The sequence below is a fragment of the Oculina patagonica genome, chromosome 13, assembly GCF_052425735.1.
Source record: "Oculina patagonica isolate OP01 chromosome 13, crgOcupat, whole genome shotgun sequence".
Classification (NCBI taxonomy): Eukaryota; Metazoa; Cnidaria; class Anthozoa; order Scleractinia; family Oculinidae; genus Oculina; species Oculina patagonica.
Genome location: NC_135770.1, coordinates 14,082,342 through 14,108,396, shown reverse-complemented (window position 1 = coordinate 14,108,396; position 26,055 = coordinate 14,082,342). Strand labels below are relative to the sequence as shown.

At 38.6% G+C, this 26,055-nt stretch overlaps 1 protein-coding gene across 3 annotated transcripts in view; it reads right to left on the bottom strand.

The window, feature by feature from the left end:
- Window positions 1-26,055, bottom strand: part of LOC144637237 (tRNA (32-2'-O)-methyltransferase regulator THADA-like) — a 169,248-nt gene that overhangs the window by 14,532 nt on the left and 128,661 nt on the right. For all 3 annotated transcript variants that reach the window (XM_078496363.1, XM_078496364.1, XM_078496365.1), the window contains exon 37: window positions 13,562-13,610. In XM_078496363.1, the coding sequence (XP_078352489.1) occupies window positions 13,562-13,610 (49 nt within the window). The remainder of the gene's footprint in view (window positions 1-13,561; window positions 13,611-26,055) is intronic.

The window sequence follows — 26,055 nt, the reverse complement described above, 5'->3', positions numbered from 1 at the left end:
CAACGATATGTAAAATCAGGGAACCAAACTTTTCCTCTATGTTCATCTGAGACAAAGTATACATATGTGGCAAAAAAAGGAAAGAAGGTGGAGAAAAGTCAGGCTCAACTGAATTGTCATAGCGTTATAAGCTAATGTTGAAAAAAAGAATCACTAGAAAGTGCATCAAACGTGGCGTGCGACAGTACGCTAAAGCTTGAACCTCACAAAATTCCAAACGATAAAGGTGTACCCTACAGAACAAACATCTAGTGCGAAACTGACAGAAGTTGACCTCGGTGGGCCCTAAAATCAGTTCTCTGCAACCCAGAGTCTGGTGGCGTCATAAGGTTGGATGTAAGTGACCTCCCACCGACCACGGCAAGGCTAACCCAACAGCTCCAGAAAATCGATTCTCTTTCAGGAGAAAACAGGATGAGCTCTTGGAAGTTCTGGAAAAGAAAAAACCTCTTTTGAAAGAACATTGAGAGAAAAAAATATTCACGATAAAACGCTCGGAGAGATAATCTTTAACCGACGTACTTTCCCGTTTCGCCACGAACTCTATATAATACGTACATGGTTTATGCCCGAACTAGGGAGTGCTTTCTACTGGACCGATGGTGAACTGGCAGGTCATCCATAAAAACTCCATCACAGATCGCAGCCTTCGGTGTTTCGCCACTCAAAAAACTCAAAAGCATTACCTCGACGGAGCGGAACATACAAACGACGGTGGGTGTACCAGCCTGGACTCCGACGCCAGTCGCCATAATGACGTGAAGCGAATCGCTAGGGAGGAAGGAAAAGTGAAGTGCTGAGTCGGGCGAGGCGAGAAAGACATATCGCAGCGCAAGGCAGCTAGACTTCCAATCACAAAGGCAGTGAACGTCCCATTTTTACTATATCGAGTCCACTTCCGGTAAAACACACCAATCGGAACGACGTTCGAAGACTGGATACTGAGAACGAGAATTCAGGCAGTTGCTGGAGTTTCTGGATCGCGAGAGTCAGGTGTGCAGTTTCCTCTCCAGACCACAGAGCGCACCAGATATATTCAAAAACTCACCCAGGCAAGCATGGAGCAGCTGCATGCTGCAGAGGGCCCAATCATTTGGGTGGATTACTAAACTGTACCGACCACTCTACTCCAAGTGCAGGTGAGGGAAATGAAAGTGACGCGGATTGCTGACACTGGTGTTGTCAGTTTGGATCTCCTGGACGATGATCCCCGATTGGAAACGATTTCAGTGGCGTACGTGAAGCAATGGTTGATAAAGCACGGCTGCTTTTAGACAACAAGAGTGTTTGGCGGGGACCACCGACATCTGATGGAGCCAACATTTTCAGTAGCAAGCTTCTCGCAAGGGAGACCTAATTACGTGTCATGAACAGAACACTGGCAGCGTGGAGTGTGAATGTGCAAACTGGAAGTCCCTGAAGATATGTTCCCCGCATAGCAGTTGCAGAGCGAGGGACACTTGCATGAGTATTTAGGTTCATTCCAGCGCCAATTCCGTACGACCGTTAGCAACCTGGACGTGAATGTTGGTCCACTGGTCGGGAAGACGTGTACGTAAGCGGTCGCAACTCATCGCTACAGTAACATCCCTTGGAGGCAGCATCACTCCGGCGACTCCAGGTACACCCTCCGATGGCTGTCTGAAGCGGGCATATCGTATGGCTGCCAGCGTGCCTGGCCAGGTTCCCCCACCACAGAAGACGTTGTGGCTACAACGGTCATTATGAAAGGTGGCAAATACATACGGTACGACGCATACCATCTAAGAGAGCAATGTATAAGATCAACCGCGATTGGAGCTTGAACACCTGTCGCTCCTACACTAACTTCTCGAGGGTTTGGAATTATTGCACTTCGTACTCATATATATTTTGGATGGTTCTGGACAGAGTAACTTTTAGTTGTAGTGTCGAGCAACCTTTCTCACATAACAACCTCCTCCCGTGAATTTACGCAACTTTTTGTTGTTGTTCTTTCATTTAGCCCGTCTGTCGTGTGATAAGCCATGTGTTGCATCATTTTTCTTCATTTTCCCATGTAACTTGGCTGCAAGAGACAACAAACTCTTAACCATTCCATACTATTATATAATAAGATAGGAACACCCTAACTGCGTTCACATTCTTCAATTAAACGGTCTCAATTTCAATTTATGTGTTCATTATATGAATAGGACTGAGTAGGTTATGGCAGAGTGCTCTTGCAGACACCACAGCTTTTGAAGTTATTCTTGTGTTGAGTTTATTTATAAACATGTAAAACACACATTTGATGATGGACAGTGGGGATCTATATACACCCACAAGCAGCAGGAATCCAAAAAAGTTCGGACAGCTAAAGAGTAGTAAAATAAAAATGTATAGTCTGCAAAACGATACTTCATATTTTAAAGTGTCGTTCTGACTAACTATAGGGGTGGCTTATTTTCGGTTAAAACTTACTTACTGAGCAAAATACCCTCCCCTATTTTGTCGCAGAATTTGTTTTATTTATTTCATCGAGACCACAAGGATCACCGAAGGGTCTCAATCCAAACGTATATGTCAGGCGATTCGCTGAAGTGTTACAAAAATAACGAAAATGAACAATAATGCTGTAATTCAAACTGGGTTGTCTCAGTGAAAGAACTTATTGTGTTGGAGCATTCCGCTTGTAAAATGCAAAATACAAAAATCTTACGACAGTTACAAATGGCGACCTTTTTTTTCTCTCTCGCTAGGGCCGCTAAGCCTTATGGAAGTCACAGGCTTCCCAACTTCCCAACTTGAAGTTCTTCAATTCTAGATCAAAACGTGTTGGCATTATTCCGTAAGTGCCGAAATTCTGCCGTGTGTCGTAATGAGTAACAAGGTAAATATTAAATTATCGAAGTGCTTCGAAGGCTGTGAGAATGTGTGGAATGTGGCTGTTGTATTTATGTTAAAACTAGAAGAAATAAAATTGGTATATACCTTTCTGAGTTCGGATCACACTTAATGTGAAACACAAACATGAGGAAATCACTGTGAATTTTCTTTTATCACCTCCACTCTAGGAACGGGACTCGGCATTTCAGCAGGGTCAACACACAGCAACATCCATACTTCCTTTCTCCCATCTTCTTTTAGGTATCACGTGACGATTTTGGCGGGAATTTACGGTGATCCGACTTTTTTTGGATCCGATCCAGGTTTTGTCAATCCGGTCCGATCCGATCCGAGTTTTGTTAATCCGGTCCGATCCGATCCGATCCGGTCCGATCCGGGTTTTGTTAACGCCCATTATCTAGCAGTGTTCATAACACACCTTCTAATTAACTGCACTGTGCAGTTCTTGCTCTGCACGGGGTTTTATATTTTTAGTTTTGTCGGTGACAAAAGGGAGATATTGAGCTTTCAAATGACAGAAGTGATCGAAGCATTAATTAAGCATTGCTGCAATAGCTGGCGAAAATATCCAATTACAATATTTTTATGCGAAAAATAAACAGTCAACTGTGCAGCAATTTCTACCCAGCCGATTTAGTTGAAACTTGCTCACATGAAACCTAGGTTTACTTGAAGTAATTGACCTTAATTAGAAAAAAAACTATCGACATGTTTTGAAAATATTCGCATTTTTTCAAAAAAACGTTTTTCATAAAGTGCTTATTTCTTGCGATTGTTTATATTATGGGCTTTAAAGGTAAAGCTTTATAAAATTTGAACATTTGTTATTACGACTACCAAAAATCAGAGAAATCGGTTACGGTTTTCATTCCCAAAATTCGATTTAAAAAATAGCACCTTTGCTCCCGGAATTACCCGCGGGCCACCTTAAACGTTCATTTCATTTACCCATATAGAATACCAAACAAACAATCGCCCACTGACGAGTGCACCTTATGACGAACTATTGTTCTAAAACAGTTCTACTAAATTCCCACACAAGTTTGAGAAGCCATATCAAAAACTCGCTCCTCGTTTTTCATCAGGGTTTCTAAACACCTCGAATCAATAAAAACATGACGCCTATGGCGTCATGCTTTCATCTCTTTCTCAGTGTTTCGAACCCCTAATGAAAACCTTGCTTGGTTTTTGATCTATTACATAATTCACTCTAAAGACCTCTGGACCTTTGCCCTCAGGAAATAACTTCGTAAACTCAGGAGTTTTCTAATAAAGCTTCTCTTTGCCACGTGTTGCTCATTTTTGGCTATCCCTGGTTTATATGGTAGGCGCAGTGGTCTAATGGTTAGTGCGCCGGACTCCGGATCGAGCGGTCCAAGTTCGAGCCCCGACCGGGGTCACTTGTGTTGTGTTCTTGGGCAAGACACTTTACTCTCATAGTGCCTCTCTCCACCCAGGTGTATAAATGGGTACCGGCGACATAATGCTGGGGGGGAACCCTGCAATGGACTAGCATCCCATTCAGGGGGGAGTAGAAATATTCCTAGCCGCTTAATGCTACGGAAACTGGGATAAGCTCCGGCAGTGTGGGCCGCTTGGCTCGTGGCTTCTCCTCCTCCTTCTGGTTTAGCACATTTGAAATGTAATCGTGCAACTGTCAAATATGCTTTTATGTAATTTGATTTACTCCAAGCTTCTTATTACTGGCAATAACTTAATACAACGTGAGAAAATCAAGTTTGGTCATCAAATCGATTCCATCTTGTTTTTTATACAACATGAATATATATATAGTACCATTTAATAGAATGGAAAATCAGTATGAAATTGCACACATGTGTGACAGCTTCCAAGATCACTTTATTTAACCAGATGCCAAGGAATGTGATCTTAATGTCCTAGCTTACTTTCCACAACTTGCTGGATTTTGTTTTTCGAAAAGTTTCCAACAATTTCTGATAATGATCAGCATGTTAAGATACAACTTCAACAACTGGAACGGTTTTAGAGCCACCTTAAATTTTCAAAAATTTAAGGTGGATATGAATCCACTCCAGAAAATTTGTACCTTACCATTAGTTGTACCTTACCATGCTGATCATTATTCAATAATAACAAAATGGGGGTCACCTAACTCGTTTTTTAGTTATAAGCACTTAAAGCTAAAATTAAGGGAGTTTTTAACTGGTTATACCATTGCTATGGTTACAAGTGACGTTAAGAAAATAATCACAATTTGTTTGACAATGACTGGACATTTGTTTGATACCAATTTTGTAGTGGCAACTGATAAATGGAAGACTGGGACGAGCAAGGCGGCGGAGTGAACGTGTTTCGCCGAGCTCCTTCTGTTTGGTCATGTTTTAAATCCTTAAATGAAGAATTTTGATGCCTCCAAAGTGAAAGGTCAGACCGATAACTTCTTCGTCATCATCTCCAGAGTCTAATAACTCCCTGGATGAAAAAAGATTGAAATCCGGGGCTGACGAAGTATTCGAAGCAATCAACATGGTGGACGCCCTAGGCATTAAAATTGAGGCAATTTTGAAGAAGCTAGAAAAGCTTGATGTTATTGAAGCTCAACTCAATGAGGTCCATTCACGAATGGCGAATATCGAAGAGACAATAAGTAGATTGGACTCAGAGGTTAAAGTCGTAAATAACCAACAGAAGAAGCTGAAAAAGAATGTTGAGGAGCTTCAGGAAGGTATGGAATATGCCAAGGATGATATACAGTAAGCAATTGACCATGCGACAACAAGAAACTTGAGAACGACTTTTACGAGTTGAAGAAACAACTGATGTACATGGAGAACTTCTCAAGGCGGGAGAATCTCAAATTTTTTGGCATCCCAGAAAACATCGATGCAACAATAAACGATGCACATATGAGAAATCTTAAAACCGAAGGCAACATAAGAGTATCTAAAGACACAGAAATACTCGACGAAGCCAAAAAATTCTATGAGTCCCTCTATTCTTCAAGAATAGACCAAAATGTCTGCAACACCATAGAAGATACTTTTTTTCCCAGAGCACAATGAGATAAAGCTAAATTACAACCAAAAACTGTCCTGCGAAGGTATGCTATCCGCAGAAGAGTGCTTATTAGAAAGCCTAAAAACAATGGATTCAGGTAAATCTCCTGGGACTGATGGCCTACCCGCAGAATTTTATAAAGTCTTTTGGGAAGACGTGTCAACTTTTTTAATAGATGCCCTAAACTTATCATTTTCCAAAGGTTATCTTTCAATCTCGCAGAGAAGAGGATTAATAACTCTGTTACCAAAGAAAAACAAACCTCGACAGTATTTGAAAAACTGGAGACCACTTACCCTGCTAAATTGTGATTACAAAATTGCTGCCAAATCAATTGTGACAAGGTTGAAAAAGGTTCTACCGCATCGAATCAACCACGACCAAACAGGTTTCCTCAAGGGTAGATTTATTGGAGAAAATATCAGGCTGATCAACAGCGTTATCGACTACGCCGAGAAACAAGACATCCCAGGTTTGTTACTTTTTGTTGATTTCGAAAAAGCCTTCGATACTCTGGAATGGACTTTCATTGAGAAAACACTCTCCCACTACAACTTTGGAGTCTCTATTAAAAGTTGGATCAAACTATTCTACAGCGGTATCACAAGCTGCATACAAAACAACGGCTGATCCTCTGACTTCTTTCATCTCGGTAGAGGAGTTCGACAAGCCGCTGCCCTCTATCGCCATACCTCTTTATTCTATGTGTAGAGATACTAGCTAATGCAATTAAAAACAATGACAGGATCAAGGGTATTTGTATATCAGATTCCGAATGTAAATTAAGTCAATAAGCAGATGCCACCACCCTTATTTTAGACGGTTCAGACAATTCCCTGAATACCTCCCTAAAATTGTTGGACTCATTTGCAGAGCTCTCAGGACTAAATGTAAATTCTGAAAAAACTGAAGCACTTTGGATTGGCTCATTTCGCCTTCAAACTCGAACAATAGAAACAAATAAAAATATATTGTGGTCTTTCCACAAAGTCTTCGCTCTGGGCGTCTGGTTTTCCACAATCAAGGAAGAGTTGGAAACTTTAAATCTCCAAGAGAAGAAAGAAAAAATAAATAAATAATAGATAATTGGCAATTCAGAAGACTTACACTTCTTGGAAAAATAATAGTTATCAAGAGTCTGCTTTGCTTCGCAGTTAGTTTGCATTTTATCTCCACTTCCCATGCCAAGTGAATATCTTAAGGAAATAAACAGTTTGTTATACAAATTTTTATGGGATGGCAAAGGGACAAGATCAAAAGAACACTAATGATTAATGACTATTCCAAAGGGGGACTGAAAATGCTAGACATGTTTAATGACGCCTTAAAGGCAAAGTGGGTTCAAAGATATGTAGACCCTAACAACAAAGGAAAATGGAAACTGTTTCTTGATTTCTTTTTAGGAAACCGCGTTACAACAGCACTTTTCTCTGGTAATCTTGATTCAAAGGATGTTGCCTCTCTAGAAATTGAGGATCCCTTTACTAAGGAACTTATTGAGGTTTGGTGCCGTCTCAACTTCAACCGCAGCCCACCATCTCTCTCTTGCATGCCAATTCGGTACAATTTGCTTGTACGTATAGAGGGTAAGCCGCTTTTTTTTATAAAAGTTGGTATTTGGCAGGAATTTAAAAAGTAAGCAATCTTCTTGATGAGACTTCGTCAAAGTTATTGAGTTTCGAGTCTTTCAGAGAGAAATATTCTCTGAAAGCCAACTTTCTTCAACACCACAGCATTGTGACAGCAATTTTGGACGTGAAGCACAACTCTGATTGTTTTCAAATGTTAAATACTGAATCACTACTGGGGTCAAAGGATTTTTGCAAATTAGCCTACACTATACTCATTGAGCAAAATGTATCCCTGCCGCAAAGAAATCAAAGTAAATGGATATTTGATTTCCAAGCACATGGTGCTGAAATGATTGATTGGAGCAAGTCGTACAGTCTGCCTTTTTTATGCACTCGCAAATCCAAACTGCAAATTTTTCAGTTTAAACTACTCCATCAACGAATTTCCACAAACAGATACCTTTTCAAAATCGGGCTGATATCAAGCGAGCTGTGTTCTTTCTGTGAAAGTTCGATGGAAACCCTACTACATTTCTTTTGGGAATGCCCTCAAGTCAAAATTGTTTGGAACGAAGTTAAAGACTGGCTGGGTACCTTCTCCTGTTTTTCGACAAAACGTGTCACCCTCCAGTCATGCTTGGGATTTGTGGAAGACGCTTCCGATCTCCTCTTCCACCACGCCCTTTTAATAAGCAGATATCACATTTTTTGGGCAAAATCAATGCACCACTGCCCCTCGCATGACCTTTTTGTCAAGAACTTTTTCACTTGCTTGGAAGTAGAAAGACGCTTTTCACTTAAACATGGGCTTTTGGCAAAATTTAACAAAAAATGGGGAGCTTTCCTCGCTGAACAAGAACAATAGCTCTTCTTTATTAAGTCGTCTCACTTTGCGCCTGGATGTGAAGAGAACAGCGAAATTTCTAATACCTATTTTTACTCGTGAATGTAATGAAACGAGTATGGTTATGGAAAGTGATATTCAAATTTTCACTCGGTCGGTCGATGGGCTGTTAACTTTAATTTATGAATAATAATTTATGCATTAAATTATGGGCTGTTAACTTTAATTTATGAATAATAATTTATGCATTAAATTATAAATTAATTTTCCTTGTTTTTTGTTTAAACCGGCAACTCCTAACATCAACTATGGTTTTGAAGACCAACTCCCTAACCGCTCGGCCACTTGGGCGAACTAATTATTTGGGTTGAAAATTAGCATATAGGTTTCTTTGTGTTGTTCTTACCCGCTGACCGATACCGTAGGTTCAAAGTTTAATGGCTTTTATGTATAAAAGCTTCTTCGAATGGCTCGATTTATAGCTCTTAAGAATTTCACATGACAAATAGAAGAAATAATCTTAGAGAAAATATGAAAATCTTCGAAGCACTGAACTGATATTCCGTGTTTTGATGGAATTTATTAGATTTTCCAGGCACGAACTGTGGACTGCGACTCTGTTGGGTATTAAAAGGTTGATTTCAGGACAATTGTATGAATAAAGTCCAATTTTAGCAGTCTCTGAATGTTTTATAGTTCCAAGCGTATTGTATGATAATCGATAGTCATGATACGTAAATAATTTATCGTAAAAAAGCTCGCCAAACTGACGAATTTTGTTGCCTTTTAATAATATACTGTATAGTACTTGATTTGCATCTCTAATAGATTCTCTAAAAGACGTCGTATAAAATTGTAAAAAAGATTGTCGTAAAAAAAAAAAAATTAATCGTCCCCGCTGAGAATCGAACCCGGGCCGCTGGACTGGAGGGCCAACGCATTACCACTACACAACGCATAAGCAAGCTTACACTTTATGGTAGAAATTAGTGTTATATAACGAAGGCTTTTGAATGGATTACCCGCGTCCGCTGTAAACACAAGGAACCAACGTGATCATATCTCCCTTCAAACAACTTCTATACTAACATGCCGCTCACAAAAGGACAGAATCATTTCATAGCTCTACACCAATACATTTAGTATTCTCATTCACGAGTGGGCTTACAAAGCGCCTTTGATTTCCTATGTTAGCCGCCATCTAGTTTGTTCTTACTGCTCTCAAAACTAATAATATATAAAAATAAAAAAATATATATCTTTTTTCGTCAATTAACTTTCCACAACTAAATTAATGAAATAAAAATAATGCATGCTGTAAGAATGAAACAAAATGTTTAATTAGTAAATAGGTGATTATTTTTCTTATCTTTTTTTCCTGTAACTACCGTAAGTGTAAGGAAGTATTTATTTTTTCCATGTAATAGTAGCGTTAGTGTAAGTATATGTAAATAAGTGTGTACAAAATATAGTACTTATGTGTAAGTAAAATAAAATAAATGTGTGAAACTGTAAGAAAGGAAAAGTATGTAACAGTAAGTGTAAGTGTATGTAATAGCATTCAATATGAAAAAAATAAAACAAAAAACAAAACAAAAACATAAGTTTCTGATTCTATGATTTTACCTAAAGGCATTGTAATAATCAATATCCGATTCTACAATTCTTCCGATTCTACAATTACGCTCTTCTACGATTTTAGTTTTCGATTCTACGATTTTACCTAAAGGCTTTGTAAAAATCAATCTCCGATTGTATTAATATTCCGATTCTTCAATTATGCTATTCTATGATTCTAGTTTCCGATTCTATGATTTTACCTATATACCTGTGGGTTTTGCAAAAATCAATCTCCGATTGTACTATTCTTCTGATTCTATGACTATGCTATTCTATGATTCTAGTTTGCAATTCTGCGATTTTAACCCGAGTGAAAGCTAACTGTAAGCAAACCAGAGTGAAAGCTAACTGCAAGCAAACCAGAGCGAAAGCTAACCGCAAGCAAACCAGAGTGAAAGCTAACCACAAAGCAAACCAGAGTAAAAACTAACTGCAAGCAAACCAGATTGAAAACTATGATTTTGCTGTTTCATCTGACCCCAGGGGGGGGGGGGTACTCAAAGTATACATGACAAAAAATACACAAGCATGAAATTTTAGACCCAAAAAAATACCTGGCGTCAAAATTTCCAACCCCCCCAAAAAAAGACTTAAATACTTCAATACTAAACAAGATTACAAATGTACATTGTATTGTCTTCTTAATATTAACAGTTTTTCCGGAACACATGTCACTGAAAACGAGTTCAAATGAAGATTTTTCTGATCGGCTGATCGCAACGAAAACGCGAAACGAAAAGTTCGCTTGGAGATTAAAAAAATTACGTGACAGATCCCTTGCCCCCCAAAAATACCAAGCGTGTAAATTTTCAACCCCCCCAAAAATTTGTCGGACCCCCTGTCAGGTATACTTCGTGTACCCCCCCCCCCTCCTGGGCATCTGACAAAAAGGTACAAGCTTTACAGTCAACGCGCTTCACGCATGAACGCACAACTTCAAACATTCATAAAATATTTCATTCACCGATTTCATTTTCAGTTAATGAAATGATTCTTCTAACCTTCATTTGAACAATTTATTGTACTTCAAATTGAACATTTTTATAAACCTGTGCTAAAATTGAAAATAAGACTTCTGACATTACTACAGATGATATATATAATTTACATACCTCCGATGGCGGGATATTAAAAGTCAGACGGACTTACTGCTGGAACTTTGAGTTTCCCAAGAATCGTTCTTTTCCAAGCTACATGTATTGTGCACTTGATTTGACAAATTAAATGCTGTCCCACCCTCTTCTTCCACTACGCACTTTTGAAGATGTAGTTTCTATTCTTGGTTAGTGCTTACTGGAATTGCCATTCGAACGGGCTTAAAATTTTGAGGCAGCAATTCTCCTATTTCAGAAACGCGCGATCTCGTGTCAAATTTTTTGGGCGTTTTGCTTAGGTAAGGTTGTGTTCGCTCAACAAACGCAAGAGCGTTGCCGTTGGTCTCCATCTTTAACTTCCGCCATTTTCAGTGGTAATTCTGCACAAAAACTTCAACTGAATGATTCCATTATTTGAAACGTGATCTTATCTTTCTTATGTGGTGGTGAAAGCATGTCAATCAAATTTATTAATAGTATGTTCACGTAAATATTGGAACTATACGTCACCGAGCGTTCATGCGTGAAGCACGTTGACTGTAAGAAGGAGGAATACATTGTTGTTATCTGTCATTTCTCTGCACACGTTTTAGGAACAAGGTATGTATTGTTAAGAAGTGTCATTTTGCTACACGCTTTGAGAACGAGGTATACATTGTCACGGAATATGCAGGATTGTCTTGGTTCACTGTAGCATGGGTGCATGCATTCATAAGAATAAAAATAATCGGAGGACAATTGGAAGAATCGGAAAAAAACGGAGAATGGCATTGATAGTTTTTATAATTGGACGAATCGGAAGAATAGGTATAATCAGAGGACAATCGGAAAAATCGTATAATCGGAAATATCATAGAACCAGAAAAATCGTAGAATCGGAAAAATTGGTGAATGGTGTTGATAGTCATTTTAATCAGAGTCAGAAGAATCAATAAAAGCCCTCTAAGAGGACATGTGGTTACGTCTCTGTAGTAAATAAGAACGACAATGATGAGAGTTAATTTCGCAATTTTAAAGAAACAGTATTAACCGTGTTTCATTTTCGCGATTTGGACAAAAAATATGTTACAAACATTGAAAATATGTCAAAAAAACGTTAAAGAATATGTTTCACGGGTCTTCATTTCGGTTGACCTTGAATGCACTCTGGAACGCCTTTTAACTGTTAATAGCTCTGTGTGGGAAACACAATTTGTACTTAAAATTGATCATTTGTAATTCAAGTCAACTGGTTGTGTAGTGGTTAGTACGATCTCCTGTGATACGATCTGCTCCAGGTTCGAATCCAGAACGTCACGGTTTTTTTTTTGTTTTTGTTTTTTTACATTTTCTTTTTTCTTATTTTCTTTTTCTAAGTGTCTAGTGCAATTATTGCATTTAGCTCAGCATGCAAGTCCTGAGAAATCCATTTCAAGTTCGTAGTTTGGGTAAAGTCTTGCGAATTTCTTCCGTGACAAACGACCCGGAAACGAGGACATTAAGACTTAGATGTCCACTTCTTTCTGCCGTTGAGTTTTTACACTTTCATTTCCTTCTTTTCTAGACGTCGAAAGATGTCTTTTAATCTTTAACGGAGAAAAAACATTGCCTTGAAGGGCCTACAACTCCTCACAACTGACGCCATTTTATTTGTTTGGTCAACCATCATGAGTATAAATGGACATGGGAAAACAAGCCTGCAATGTCTTATACGTTCTGACAATGTGATAAAAGGAAAAAAAATCCGTTCTATTTCTTTCACTTAAGAAGAGTTATGACAACGTGACGGTCAGCAGTTATTCCCACCAAAAATCAAAACTTGTATTTTGCAATTATCTGATTTAACCATAATGGCACCCTTCTGCGATCCGTGATCTGGAACCAGGTTTTCGTCAAGTCGGAAAATTCGCTCTGTTCGAAATACTCCCTTCAAAATTTCGAGCTTTGTTTTCGCTGTGTTTGAATTTTTTCTGCGACTTTTAAAGCTATGGCTCTGCCCTGCTAATGACTATAAAGAATAGCTCAGTGATTGAGGTGCTGCTATTCAAACTTAAAGACGATGACCAATGTTTTGTGACAGATCGTTTTATTTTACTTTAAGCAATACCCGGGAAAGCCTTCTAAAACTTGACCAAGCAATTAGCTCCATACCTTATCTGTGATTCGAATAAAAAGCTTCATTCTTTAGTGGCAAAGTTGAGCCTCTCTTTGGGTACCAAGGGTCTTCGTGTTCTTCGCAATTTTTTTTTTTTGCGAATCTTTGTTTTTAGCCAGATCTTCATTTTTACTCGTGAATGTAATGAAACGAGTATTATTGTTATGGTTATGGAAAGTGATATGCAAATTTTCAGTCGGTCGGTTGATGGGCTGTTAACTTTAATTTATGAATAATAATTTATGCATTAAATTATAAATTAATATCATATCTTTTTATTGGTTTTAAGAAAAAATATGGCCACTGATTTCTGAGTGCAGCATTTCGCGAGTTTCATCAAAATTGCTGATACATTTTTCGAGGACTGAAAAATTGTTGATTACATACTTACATGGAGTAAAGTACCATGAATATGATTATGTCTCAGTTCATCTGATGAGCTGCAAAAATTGAAAAGGATTTAAATTATAATCAGTTAGGTTTATTTCAATCCATGCAAAATAGGTAATGTTTAAATTTTGAAGGGAAATGGAATGTTCCAAAGAAAAAATTAATGATGAGTCATCTACATAACCAGATGACAAACCTTCAAGGTGACAAGGCAGGGGAGGCTTAAACTTCTTTTGAATCAAGGCTAACGACCAAGTTAATGATGACAACTGATGAATCAAAGTCATCTTAGTCAATGACAAGGAAGGATCAACAAGGGAGGGATACTTGTTGAGATCCTTTTTAACCTGTAATTCATCAATGGACAAGTTGTAGCAGTTGGCTAATCTCACACTTGCAAGCTTTTTGGTCAGTTGGTCGATTCCTGTAAACATCTGAGCATTTCTCAACTTGGCAGTTTCTTGGGAGAGGGGGTGGTGAAGATGGTAAGGAAACGAAATGGTAGCTTTTGCGGAAAGCATGAAGTAGCCGTCAATAATTTCTCTCAATATAATAATAAAAATAATCATCTAATATTTCTAGAAAAATATATTTTTCATCCACAAATTATTTAAACTTAAAAGTTGGGGCAGCCCTATGTAGGGCTGTGGCGATTTCCTGCCCTCACCTTTGCGAGGCAGGATTAAATTTGTGTGTAACTTTATCATTTGGTCAAATTGTAATTAAAGTGGCTTTGTGTAACAAAGCCAAATTTATTCCCATATTGTGGTTTGCAGTGAATTGTTGCCTCGCAAACGGAGCTCACCATTGATAGCCAAATTGTTGTTTATTTTGGAAGACATAATGCATAAAAGTTTCTTTGGGGTAAATTTTTGTTTATTTCTACACATATAAATGATAACAGGCAGAAGGCTTTTTTCAATTACTGTAAAAGATTAGATTCTTTTTTTATTTTTTTTATTGCAACACAAAGAACACTACTTACAAAATCAGAAACATACACTAGTTACAAATTATACTACTTACAATACAATACTGATACTACACTATATACTTACTGTACAATATTTCTATAAACTGTGTGCATACATTACATTACATAACAACACAGAATTTACAAATTTTCTTCCTTATTTTGAATTAACCTACATTACCTACAATTAACTACCGGTAACATGCTTCATATATACAGTACGGATTTAGAATGATGTAAAAGAAGTATTACAAAAGGAAAGCCCGCATACACTGGAATTTGTATAAGCATTTACTTGCGATTGCACTCTCTCTAAGTGTTTGCAATTTGTCATGAAGTCAAAGAAGAAACCTTCGGAAAACAGTTCACCTTGGTCACCATTTGTGCAGAAAACATAGTGCTTTCCCAGGATAATTGAATAGTTAAGTGCCTGTCAGTGTGATGTCTTACCGAAAAAACCATATAATATGTTGCTTTGAGTTAGAGATAGTCGTTCTTGGGCTTCCTATACCACCAGACTTCAATTTATTTCCAGAAGGAGGTTGTTTTTACGCAATTGACAAGCAAGTGGCTTTAAGTCTGTTTTTCATTATTGCATAGAAGACAAATGTCGTTATCAGAAAGACCATCACGATAAAGACTCATCATGAGTAGGGAGTATGTTGTGTATAATTTAATTTTATATTGGAAAATGATGATTTTGGTTTCTTTTGTAATAGTGAAAGGAAATTAATAAACCTTTTGGACATTACTCTCAGTAAAACCATGACGAAGGAACTTACTTTGCGAAGTTGAAGGAGTTTTGTAGGAAAGTAGAGTAAATTGAAGCAGTCGATAATTAAAGTGTTTCACTATTTTGATTGACAATGTCGGTATGGTTACACAGTTTTAGTTCATTTTTTCACCCGCATAGTATGGCATCAAGGAGGAAAGGAGCAAGGTTGTAAAAAAGTCCATGCTCATTCAGTAAATGGTGCAAATGAACAATTCCTTGGGCGAACCAATTGGCTTTCTGTCGATAAGAATGTTGCAGTTATTCCCGAAAGAATTTCCTGTTTAATCACAGGCAGACCACCCTATGTGTTCGTGGTTAATAATTGTTGACATAAGGTTATGTTGAAATCAATGGCGCATATAGAAGATACATAGAGAAACATTACGTCGGCTTCGATTTACTACAAAATATAAAATTTACTCTAAATGATTCAATAAAAGTTAAGATGAAATGCTGAATGTGTCTTGTGTCGTGTTTTTTTGCCGCCCCGAGCCCTTTAAGACGTTTATTTTGCGAAATCATTTAGCGACCGTTGAAGAGAGAGAGAAGAGAGAACAAGGCAGGCAGCTTTACCGCCGGCGGTCGCGACCTTGTCTAATTCAAGCTGAAACTGACGCTAAACCATCAAAATTCTCGCCTCGAAAACACCAGCATCTGATCGACTAGATATTTCTCTGTCCTTGTGCCGAATTAGAGCTTCACACTTCCAATATTTTTCGAGAAAAGCGATCCCGAAGTCTCAAAAGTAGCTTTCTCCATATGATCAGTGCAAAATTCTGGATCAAAGGAATTTGAAACATGCGAATAACAAAAGAAAATTTGACACATCTGTCAAACATCAAACCCACGTGCTCTAATTTTCTTTTGTTATTTTATTTGATGTTTGACAGATGTGTCAAATTTTCTTTTGTTATTCGCATGTTTCAAATTCCTTTGATCCAGAATTTTGCACTGATCATATGGAGAAAGCTACTTTTGAGACTTCGGGATCGCTTTTCTCGAAAAATATTGGAAGTGTGAAGCTCTAATTCGGCACAAGGACAGAGAAATATCTAGTCGATCGGATGCCGGTGTTTTCGAGGCGAGAATTTTGATGGTTTAGCGTCAGTTCCAGCTTGAATTAGACAAGGTCGCGTCCGCCGGCGGTAAAGCTGCCTGCCTTGTTCTCTCTTCTCTCTCTCTTCTAACGGTCGCTAAATGATCGCGCAAAATAAACGTCTTAAAGGGCTCGGGGCGGCAAAAAAACACGACACAAGACACATTCAGCATTTCATCTTAACTTTTATTGAATCATTTAGAGTAAATTTTATATTTTGTAGTAAATCGAAGCCGGCGTAATGTTTCTCTATATATCTTCTATATATGCGCCATTGATTTCAACATAACCTTATGTCAACAATTATTAACCACGAACACATAGGGTGGTCTGCCTGTGGTTTAATATCACTGTTCTTGTCATCTAGTATTTAAAAATTTTGAAATCCGGCAGATTTTCAAGCTTAATTTAAAGATTTAACATCATAGTTACAATTTGTTAAGAAAGTGAGATTGTCGTGGTGTTGCATAATGTGATCCGGAATGAATTTCCATGCAGCGGATGAGTTGCTTTGAATTCTGTAAATCCAAGCTGTCTTTAGTTCCTTTTCCATAATTGTTAAATTGCACATTTTTAGCCCACCGTTCTTTTTTTCCCACCTATTATGGTATTTCTTTTGATTTTAGGTGGTTTTCCTTCCCAGATAAAGTTGAACGGTATCTTGTTGATTTTCTCGATAAAGTGGTATGGGACGTGCAGGACTGAAGTATTAAAGATCAGTTTAGAGAGACCTAGTGTTTTAACTATATTAATTTTTCCATAGCGTTAGCTTCCTTCTTTGCCACGCGCTCGGCGATTTTTCTAAGTCTCTTATTTTGGCACTGAAACTGAGTTCATCTGCATCAATTTGGTTATGTGAAAAGAAAACACCTAAAGAAAGTATCAGTTCTTTTGGCCATTTCAAGCCGAAGGGAGTGTCCTGTCTGTTTTTCCAAAGCCCTATAACCTCATTGCTTCAGTTTTCACGGTATTAATTTTATCTCTTGTCTGGAGATGGAATTGAAATCTTTAAGAAAACTAAGCAGCTCATGAACTGATTTTACATTGCGGACAAAAACAGTGGTGTCATCAGCATATTCTGCTACTTAATTTTATTTCGTTATGACTTATCACCAACTTGAATGCCTTTGATGGAAGCATCGTTTTTAAGGTTCTTGCAAATAATTCGATTCCTAAGATAACAGAATTCCGGAGAGGGGGCAACTTTGTCGAACTCCGTGTTGTTGCGGGGAAAAATCAGAAGCATGACCGTTATTGATGACACAACTGGGAACATCGTTATATATTATTTTAATCCAAATTAGGATATCAGGCCCGAAGTTGAAGAGGTTAAGATCCGCATAATTTTATAGATAGTTCCATTCTATCGAGTCAAAAGCTGTTTAATAATCGAGAAAGATAGCTATACCTTTACAATTTGTTTGGCCTGTGAAATAAAAATTATTTTGTATTAGGCGGATATTTTCACCCATATATCGACCCTTGACATAGCCAGTTTGGTTGGCATTTATGATCTTGGGTACCGGTAGTACTTTTTCAAGTCTTTCTGCGATAGCTTTGGTGAGGATTTTGTAGCCTACATTTAGAAGCGAAATTGGTCTTAAGTTTTCTAAACTAGTTTTGTCCTTAGATTTTTTCGGAATTAGTGAGATGATCCCTCTTCTCTGGGTGATAGAAAGCTTCCCAGATTGGAAGGCGTGGTCTATTCGCTTTAAGCCCCTATAATTTGACACAAAGTATATTATGTTTATACTGCGTTGAATTGGTTGTGGCTAGAAATGGGCAGTGTAAACTTTTTCTGTACACGTTTGCCTTCCCTCTACTTGCGAAGAACTTTTTCTCAAATTGCAACGATTTTTTTATAGGTTAATGAGTGTGGCTGACAGTAAGGGCTTTTCATTTCATTTCCTGGAACATACTTGAATGCCGATAAACAACGGCGGTTGTTCTCCTTCACTTTCTTTGGCCTGTGTTTTTTTTTAACTTTTGTCTCAAGGCATCAATTCTCTTTTTATGCTTTTTGTGGAGAGGAATTCTGACATTTTCTTTGACATATTTGAACCTTACACAAGACAATTTTGCTTCAACGTGTGATATTCCAGATGAAGTTTTGCACGCAGAATTGTCAACAGGCTGCTGGATGCCTATCTGAGATAATAAGATTACGGCACCTTTTGCTATTCATTACCAGTTCCCGGCCCTGCTCTAAGATCAAATTTTGTAATAATTTTTTTGACAAAGTCCCGTCTCTAACTAAAGAGCAAAAATGCAAAATTTTGAAAACTTTTACAGGATAACATTTACATTTATAACCTCTTTTGCAATATTAACAGCTTATTACGTTCTTCAGAACTGCCTGTTACTAAGCTTTGAATCACAGCCTGGATTAACCTGCGATCAGGTGGCCTTTTCATGAGAGTGATAAGTACATGTAGGAAGGGGGCATGATCTCAGGATAAGCTGCTTCTGAGAAATGTGCAGTAGAATGTCGAAAAAAATTATTCATAAAGAGAACAGGTGAGCAATGTCTTCCATTCCACATAGAATCCATCATATTTTGAGTTGTCTTTTCTTAGGGCAAATTTGCTTTAGATTTGCTCCATTTATATTGTATGGTCAATTTTTTAATAAAGATGGGAAAAATTACCACAGCCCTAATACTTCTTATGCACAAATGTGATTCTTTATTTAAAGAAAAAAAAAAAATAACTGGACAGTTACTCTCTCCTTGGGGTTTATAATCAAAGACAAACAAAGAAAACAAAAACACCAAGAACAATAAAGCCTAATAAGTTCGCCATGCTATGTCATTGATTAAACACAATCATACACTATACACAACCACTAATGAGACTTACCGGGAAGATAAAATTATTTGTCATTTTGCTCTTTGGTATACACGTACATTGCAACATATAAATATGCCTTCAGATTCAAATTTCATTTTGCAAACATCAGCAGCCTTTCAAAACACCCAAATCAAATGCAGCATGTACTAAAACCCGAAACAACGAAACAAAACCACCGAAAACGACCAAAACGAAACTGCCAAAGCAACCAAAACGAGCGAAACGAAACAAAATCACCAAAGCAAGCAAACCCATTACAATTATTGAGAGCTAACCGTAAACAGGCTAACCGGAGTGCATAGTAGGCTAACTGAAGTAAATAGTAGGCTCACAGGAGTGTGTAGTAGGCTAACAGGAGTAGCTGTGGTGGAAATCTTGAAGTTTTGCTTGTTTCGTTGTTTTCATTTTGTTTTGATCGTTTTGGCCGTTTCGTTTTGGTCATTTCGGTGGTCTTGTTCCGTTGTTTCGGGTTTTAGTACTTGCCAACAAATGCCACCAAAGTGACTTATGATATAAAATATGAGTCTATGCACATTTTATTTACTAAAATAAATTTAAAAGCCATGTGACAAACTAAGCAGCAAATATAAAACATTTTTTGCACTTACAAGGTGAGACAGGTTATCATAATGACAACTCTCAATAAGCGGAAAATGTTACATAAAGAGTACCGGTAAGTATGAGAAACTGGCAGAGAATAGTTCTGTGTTGAGGTGACTATGAAAATTTTTTGCCTGCTATGGTAATTGACAGGCTAATTGAGAGGCTAGTTATCCTTCTACAGACTGTACTTACGGGCGTTAACAAAACCCGGATCGGACCGGATCGGATCGGATCGGACCGGATTAACAAAACTCGGATCGGATCGGACCGGATTGACAAAACCTGGATCGGATCCAAAAAAAGTCGGATCACCGTAAATTCCCGCCAAAATCGTCACGTGATACCTAAAATCGAAGATGGCGAGAAAGGAAGTAAGTGGATGTTCGCTGTGTGTTGACCCTGCTGAAATGCCGAGTCCCGTTCCTAGAGTGCGAGGTGATAACAAGAAAATTGCGATAGCAGTGATTTCTCTCACTGCTGTTGTGTTTCACATGTAAGTGTGATCTTCGAACTCTTAGAAAGGTATAATACCAATTTGTATTTCTTCTAGTTTTAACATAAATACAACAGCCACATTCCACACATTCTCACAGCCTTCGAAGCACTTCGATTAAATTTAATATTTACCTTGTTACTCATTTTGAACGATCACAACGGCAGAAATTTATCGGCACTTACGGAATAATGCCAACACGTTTTGATCTAGAATTGAAGAACTTCAAGTTGGGAAGTTGGGAAGCCTGTGACTTCCATAAGGCTTAGCGGCCCTAGCGAGAGAGAAAAAAAAGGTCGCCATGTTTGTAACTGTCGTAAGGATTTTTGTATGTTTGCATGTTTACAAGCGGAATGCTCCAACACAATGTAAGTTCTTTCACTGAGACAACCCAGTTTGAAATTTACAGCATTGATTGTTCATTGTTCGTTATTTTTGTAACACTTTTCAGCGAATCGCCTGACATGATTACGTTTGGATCTGAGACCCTTCGGTGATCCTTGTGGTCTCGATTGAAATAAATAAAACAAATTCTGCGACAACAATAGGGAAGAGGTGTGATTTTGCTCAGTCAAGTAAGTTTTAACCGAAAATAAGCCACCCCTATAGTATTCAGTGCAGAACGAACACTTTAAAATATGAAGTATCGTTTAATGCTAGACTTTACCTTTGACATTGTTATATTTTACTACTCTTTAGCTGTCCGAACTTTTTTGGATTCCTGCTGCTTGTGGGTGTATATAGATCCCCACTGTCCATCATCAAATGTGTGTTTTACATGTTTATAAATAAACTCAACACAAGAATAACTTCAACAAGCTGGTGGTGTCTGCATAGAGCACTCTGCCATAAACCTACTCAGTCCTAATTTTCCATTACTAATGTGAACACATTAAATTGAAATTCGATGACCGTTTCATATTTGTGAAGCAATTGTGAACGCAGTTAAGGGGTGTTCCTATCTTCATTTATATAATAGTATGGACATGGTTAAGAGTTCTTGTTTGGTCTGCTTGCTTCAGCCAAGTTCACACTGGGAAAATGTTTGAAGAAAAAATGATAGCAACACACTTTGCATCTTGGCTGCTATTTGCTTTACACATTTTCTTGGGCTTACGTTAGCTTAACAAATGTGAACGGGGCTAAATGAAAGAACAACAACAAAAAGTTCGCGTAAATTTCACGGGAGGAGGTTGTTAGTGTGAATGAAAGGTTGCTTTCGACACTACAACTAAAAGTTACTCTGTCCAGAACCATCCAAGTTAAGTAATATCATGAGTATTCGAATTATGTGCGAATAATTCCAAACCCTCGGAGAAGTTCTTCATGTGTAGGCAGGAAACGAGCATGGTCGGTTGGCTTAAGCTCCAAATCCGTCAGCGGATTGAACTTTGGATTCTTTTCTTTAATACATTGCTCTCTTAGATGGTAATGCGTCGTACCGTAATGCACTTGTAGTTTGCCACCTTTCATAAATGACCGGTATTCTTTTGTTGTAGCCACAACGTCTTCTGGTGGTGGGGGAACCTGGCCAGGCACACGGAATGCTGAATTGCAGCCATAACATTGATATGCCCTGCTTTCAGACAGCCATCGGAGGGTGTACTTGCTGTGAGTCGCCGGAGCTGACTGCTGCCTTCCAAGGGATGTTACTGTAGCCGATGGAGTTGTCTTCGACCGCTTACGTACACGTCTTCCTTTACGACCCAGTGGACCAACATTCACGTCCAGGTTGCTAACGGTCGTAAGGTTCCGTTTTTTGGACATTGGCTGCTTGGAATAGAACTCTAAATACTCATGCAAAGTGTCCTCTCGCTCTGCAACTGCTATAGCGTGGGAACATATCTTCAGGGACTTCCAGTTTGCACATTCACACTCCACGCTGCCAGTGTTCTTGTTCATGACTACGTAATTAGGTCTCCCTTGCGAGAAGCTTGCTACTGAAAATGTTGGCTTTCCATCAGATGTCGGTGGTCCCCGCCAAACACTCTTGTTGTCTAAAAGCAGCCGTGCTTTATCAACCATTGCTTCACGTACGCCACTTGAAATCGTTTCCAATCGGGGATCATCGTCCAGGAGATCCAAACTGACAACACCAGTGTTCAGCAATTCCGCGTCACTTTCATTTCCCTCACCTGCACTTGGAGTAGAGTGGTCGGGTACAGTTTTAGTAATCCACCCAAATGATTCTGGGCCCTCTGCAGCATGCAGCTGCTCCATGCTTGCCTGGGTGAGTTTTTGAATATATCTGGTGCGCTCTTCTTGTGGTCTGGAGAGGAAATCTGGCACAACAAACTTCTGGAACTCTTCGCGAATTTCGTAATCTTCAGAAACTCCAGCAACTGCCTGGCAAAATTCTTCGTTCTCAGTATCCACAAGTCTTCGAACAGCTTCAATGGTACCGCTAAATCCCGATTGGGTGTGCTTCTTTACCGACTTGAGACGGTTGTTGTTGGACTCGGCATCATTAGTAAGAAAATGGGACGGAATATCACTGCCCTTTGTGATTGGTGGAAGTCTAGCTGCCTTGCGCACACTTGCGATCATTTTGGTCTTCATCATATCAGCCCTTGCGTCTACCCATTTAAAGACTCTTTCAGCACTATCACCTCTTTCTTTCCATTCCTCCCTTAGCGATTCAAGCTTCACGTCAAATTCCAATGGCGACTCGGCGTCCAGGAGTCCAGGCTGGTAAACACCGTCACCGTCGGCTTTGCCAAATACTTCGTCAGTGAATTCTCTTTGCATCCCTGCCATTCCGTACGAGGTCAATGCTTTCTTGAAGTTTTCTTGCAAGTGGCGAAAACACCGAAGGCTGCGATCCTGTGCATTTGGAAGCTTTTCTTCTATGGCATTGACCAATGCCAGTTCACCATCGGTCCCAGTAGAAAGCACTCCCTGCAGTTCGGGCTTCAAATCAATGAGAGTTTGAAGAAAACCACTGTACGTATTCTGATCTTTGCGATAGTGAATTAGTACAGGACCTAATCTTAAAGGATTCTTTCCCGTGCGTTTACGTTTCAGCAGAAGATCGCGGTACGAAATAGGTGTACATTCGTACGGTCCTAGACGAAAAGTGGGATCAATTTGCACAATGCAAAAGTCAATCTCCGATGTGCTGAACCTCGTCAAGCTTTTCAACTGATCGTCTGACGCGATGACTATTGTTGTGTTTTCCTTCTCAATGCTTACTTTTCGAACAAGAGGTTGTTTGTCAGTTTTCATTTTCAACAGAACTTCCAAGAGCTCATCCTGCTTTTCTCCTCCTTGAACATGAGAAGGTAACGAATCTTTCTGGAGCTGCTTGCGGTAATAGCCTTGCCGTGGTCCGCGTGGGAGGTCACTTAAACATCCAACCTTCATGACGCCACCAGACTCTTGGGTTGCCAGAGAAACTGCATCTTTAGGGCCCACCGAGGTCAACTTCTGGTCCAAGTTTCGCACTACTGATGGCTTTGTTCTTGTGTAGGGTACACCTTTATCGCCTTTGGAACTTTTGTGAGGCTTCATTCCAAATTGAACTTCTTCTTTTTCGTAGACGTACTGTACGCACGCCACGTTATTGACAATTGCACCATTTTGCTCTCTTACGTGCATGATTCTTCTGTGATACTTGTTGTCTTTTCCAACATTCCAGCTGTGATACAAACGCTCAAGTTGACAAATCTTCAGCTTGGACTTGGATGGTACAGCGTTTCGCTGACTGCTGATTATCTCCACCTTCAATTCACTTTGGTTGACATCATCTACTTCAACTGTTATTGTCCGTTTGCCACCATAAGTGTCATACTGTGGTAATCCGTCAGCTCTGAGGTCGTCAAGTGGAATGTATCTCAGATCGATGAGGAACACAGCGTTCATCTGAACTTGCTTTGGCGGTTCCCTGCATTTTACATCATCGTTGGTAGCATTAAACAGCATCTGAACCATCCCTTCCGTTGTGAAACTTCTCTTTCCTTTTGCAAAAATTGGAATGCTCTTGTTACCACTGTAAAGCTCTCCACACCCTTTTAAAGGACTTGCAATAGGAAGTTGATCATCTTCACTTGAGATACTATCAGAGTCCGATCTTCTCCTTTTTCCTTCCTTTTCAGGGCTACTGTCGCTTAGGACAGTCAAGTCCACATCGACTTTCTTTTCCGTCACAATCTTAAAAAAGGACAAGCCAACAAATCAGTAGTTGTTTGTACTTTGAGTAACAGTTAGGTTGGTGTTCGACTTCAACAAATAAGAAGTGCAATTTCATTTTATAGTGAACTCCTTTGTATTACTTGTCAACTTGACAGATGGAAACGCCTTTGCAAATATTGGAAAAGGTCCATAAAATCTTACAAAGGCATTGCACTATTGTGCATCGTACGCTGTTGCCATAGAAATACCTGTGGATATTTTTTTACTCAAATACACTTGGAAAACTAAATACGCTGTATGCATTTACCCAAAGTCCCAGGGGTACTCCCTAAAATGGACTATACGGCGAGACTCCGCGCGACAGTGGTACTTTTTCAGGCTGGAGGTATATAAAAGGTTAGGATTTTAGAAGTTGAAGTACAGAAAAGGGCAGGGAAAACTGTCATTGTGGAATTTAGAAGGCTCTTTAAAAATTTCTAACAGACGCACCTGAAGGCTAATTCATCCGAATATTTTAAGGAGTTACTAGAAAAGTAAATTTGTGTCTCTTTAAGTATATGAAAAGTTTTCCCTTTCCTGTCACAAAATAACATATTAAAAGGTTTGTAGTTTAGACTTCGGGGCAGACCTTCTCTGAATCAAACTTTGTTACCCCTTCCTCATCCCCCACCCTGGGTCTTAAGTACAAAACATGCGAAGACTGCAAAGTTACAATCTAACGTTAACTTGCAAAGGTAGCCAATCATAGGGCGATTGTTCCTTGCTATTGACTCATAGAAGCCATCAATATAATTTATGCTTACCATTATCGGTTCATTCTTTATTTGAAAACTGTCAGTTCTGTAGAAATAGAGAATAAATCCTTAATCCTTGAATTTGACAATTGTTATTTATTGGATGTACAATATTAACCCTTGTTATAAAGCACCTAAAGCAGAACACAATAGTTAACTAACAACAGCTTCTGCACACCAAGAGAAAAATGAAAAAGGCATCTCATAGACTACGACAAAAGGTGTTAAATTAAATGTTGACCTCAGGCCCAGAATGCCCACCAGTCACGGTTACGCACTGGTCACGCAATTCACCACACGCAGTTTTGTTTTCAAAGTGTATCATACGATAGGAAAAAAAATCAGTCATATCGAAATTTTCATGAAAAAAAATTCAATGCACAGTTCACAGCTGTGTAACCAAATCACGTTTCACAGGAAAAAAGCTATCTCACAACTCACCGGGAAAAAGCCTTTCACGATTTACGCAAAAACCCTTTACCACCATATAAACGTTCCAAAGATAAGTACAAATACCCAAAATAAAAAAAGACATAACTGGTTAAGACATAAACCAGTAACATAAACCAAACGTAAAGTAAAAAACTGATTTTTTTAATGCAAGTGAAAGTTGTAGTCAATAAAATAGAAGATCCAGAAAAATATGTTTACTTTAATAAAACAGGGTATTGCATTTCACAATGAATTTGCATATATCTTCGATTTTATTTCCTAAAGGAATAAACAAATTTTAATTATTAGCTTTTTATGGCAGTTCCAATTTTTTTTTTCTATTTAAGTG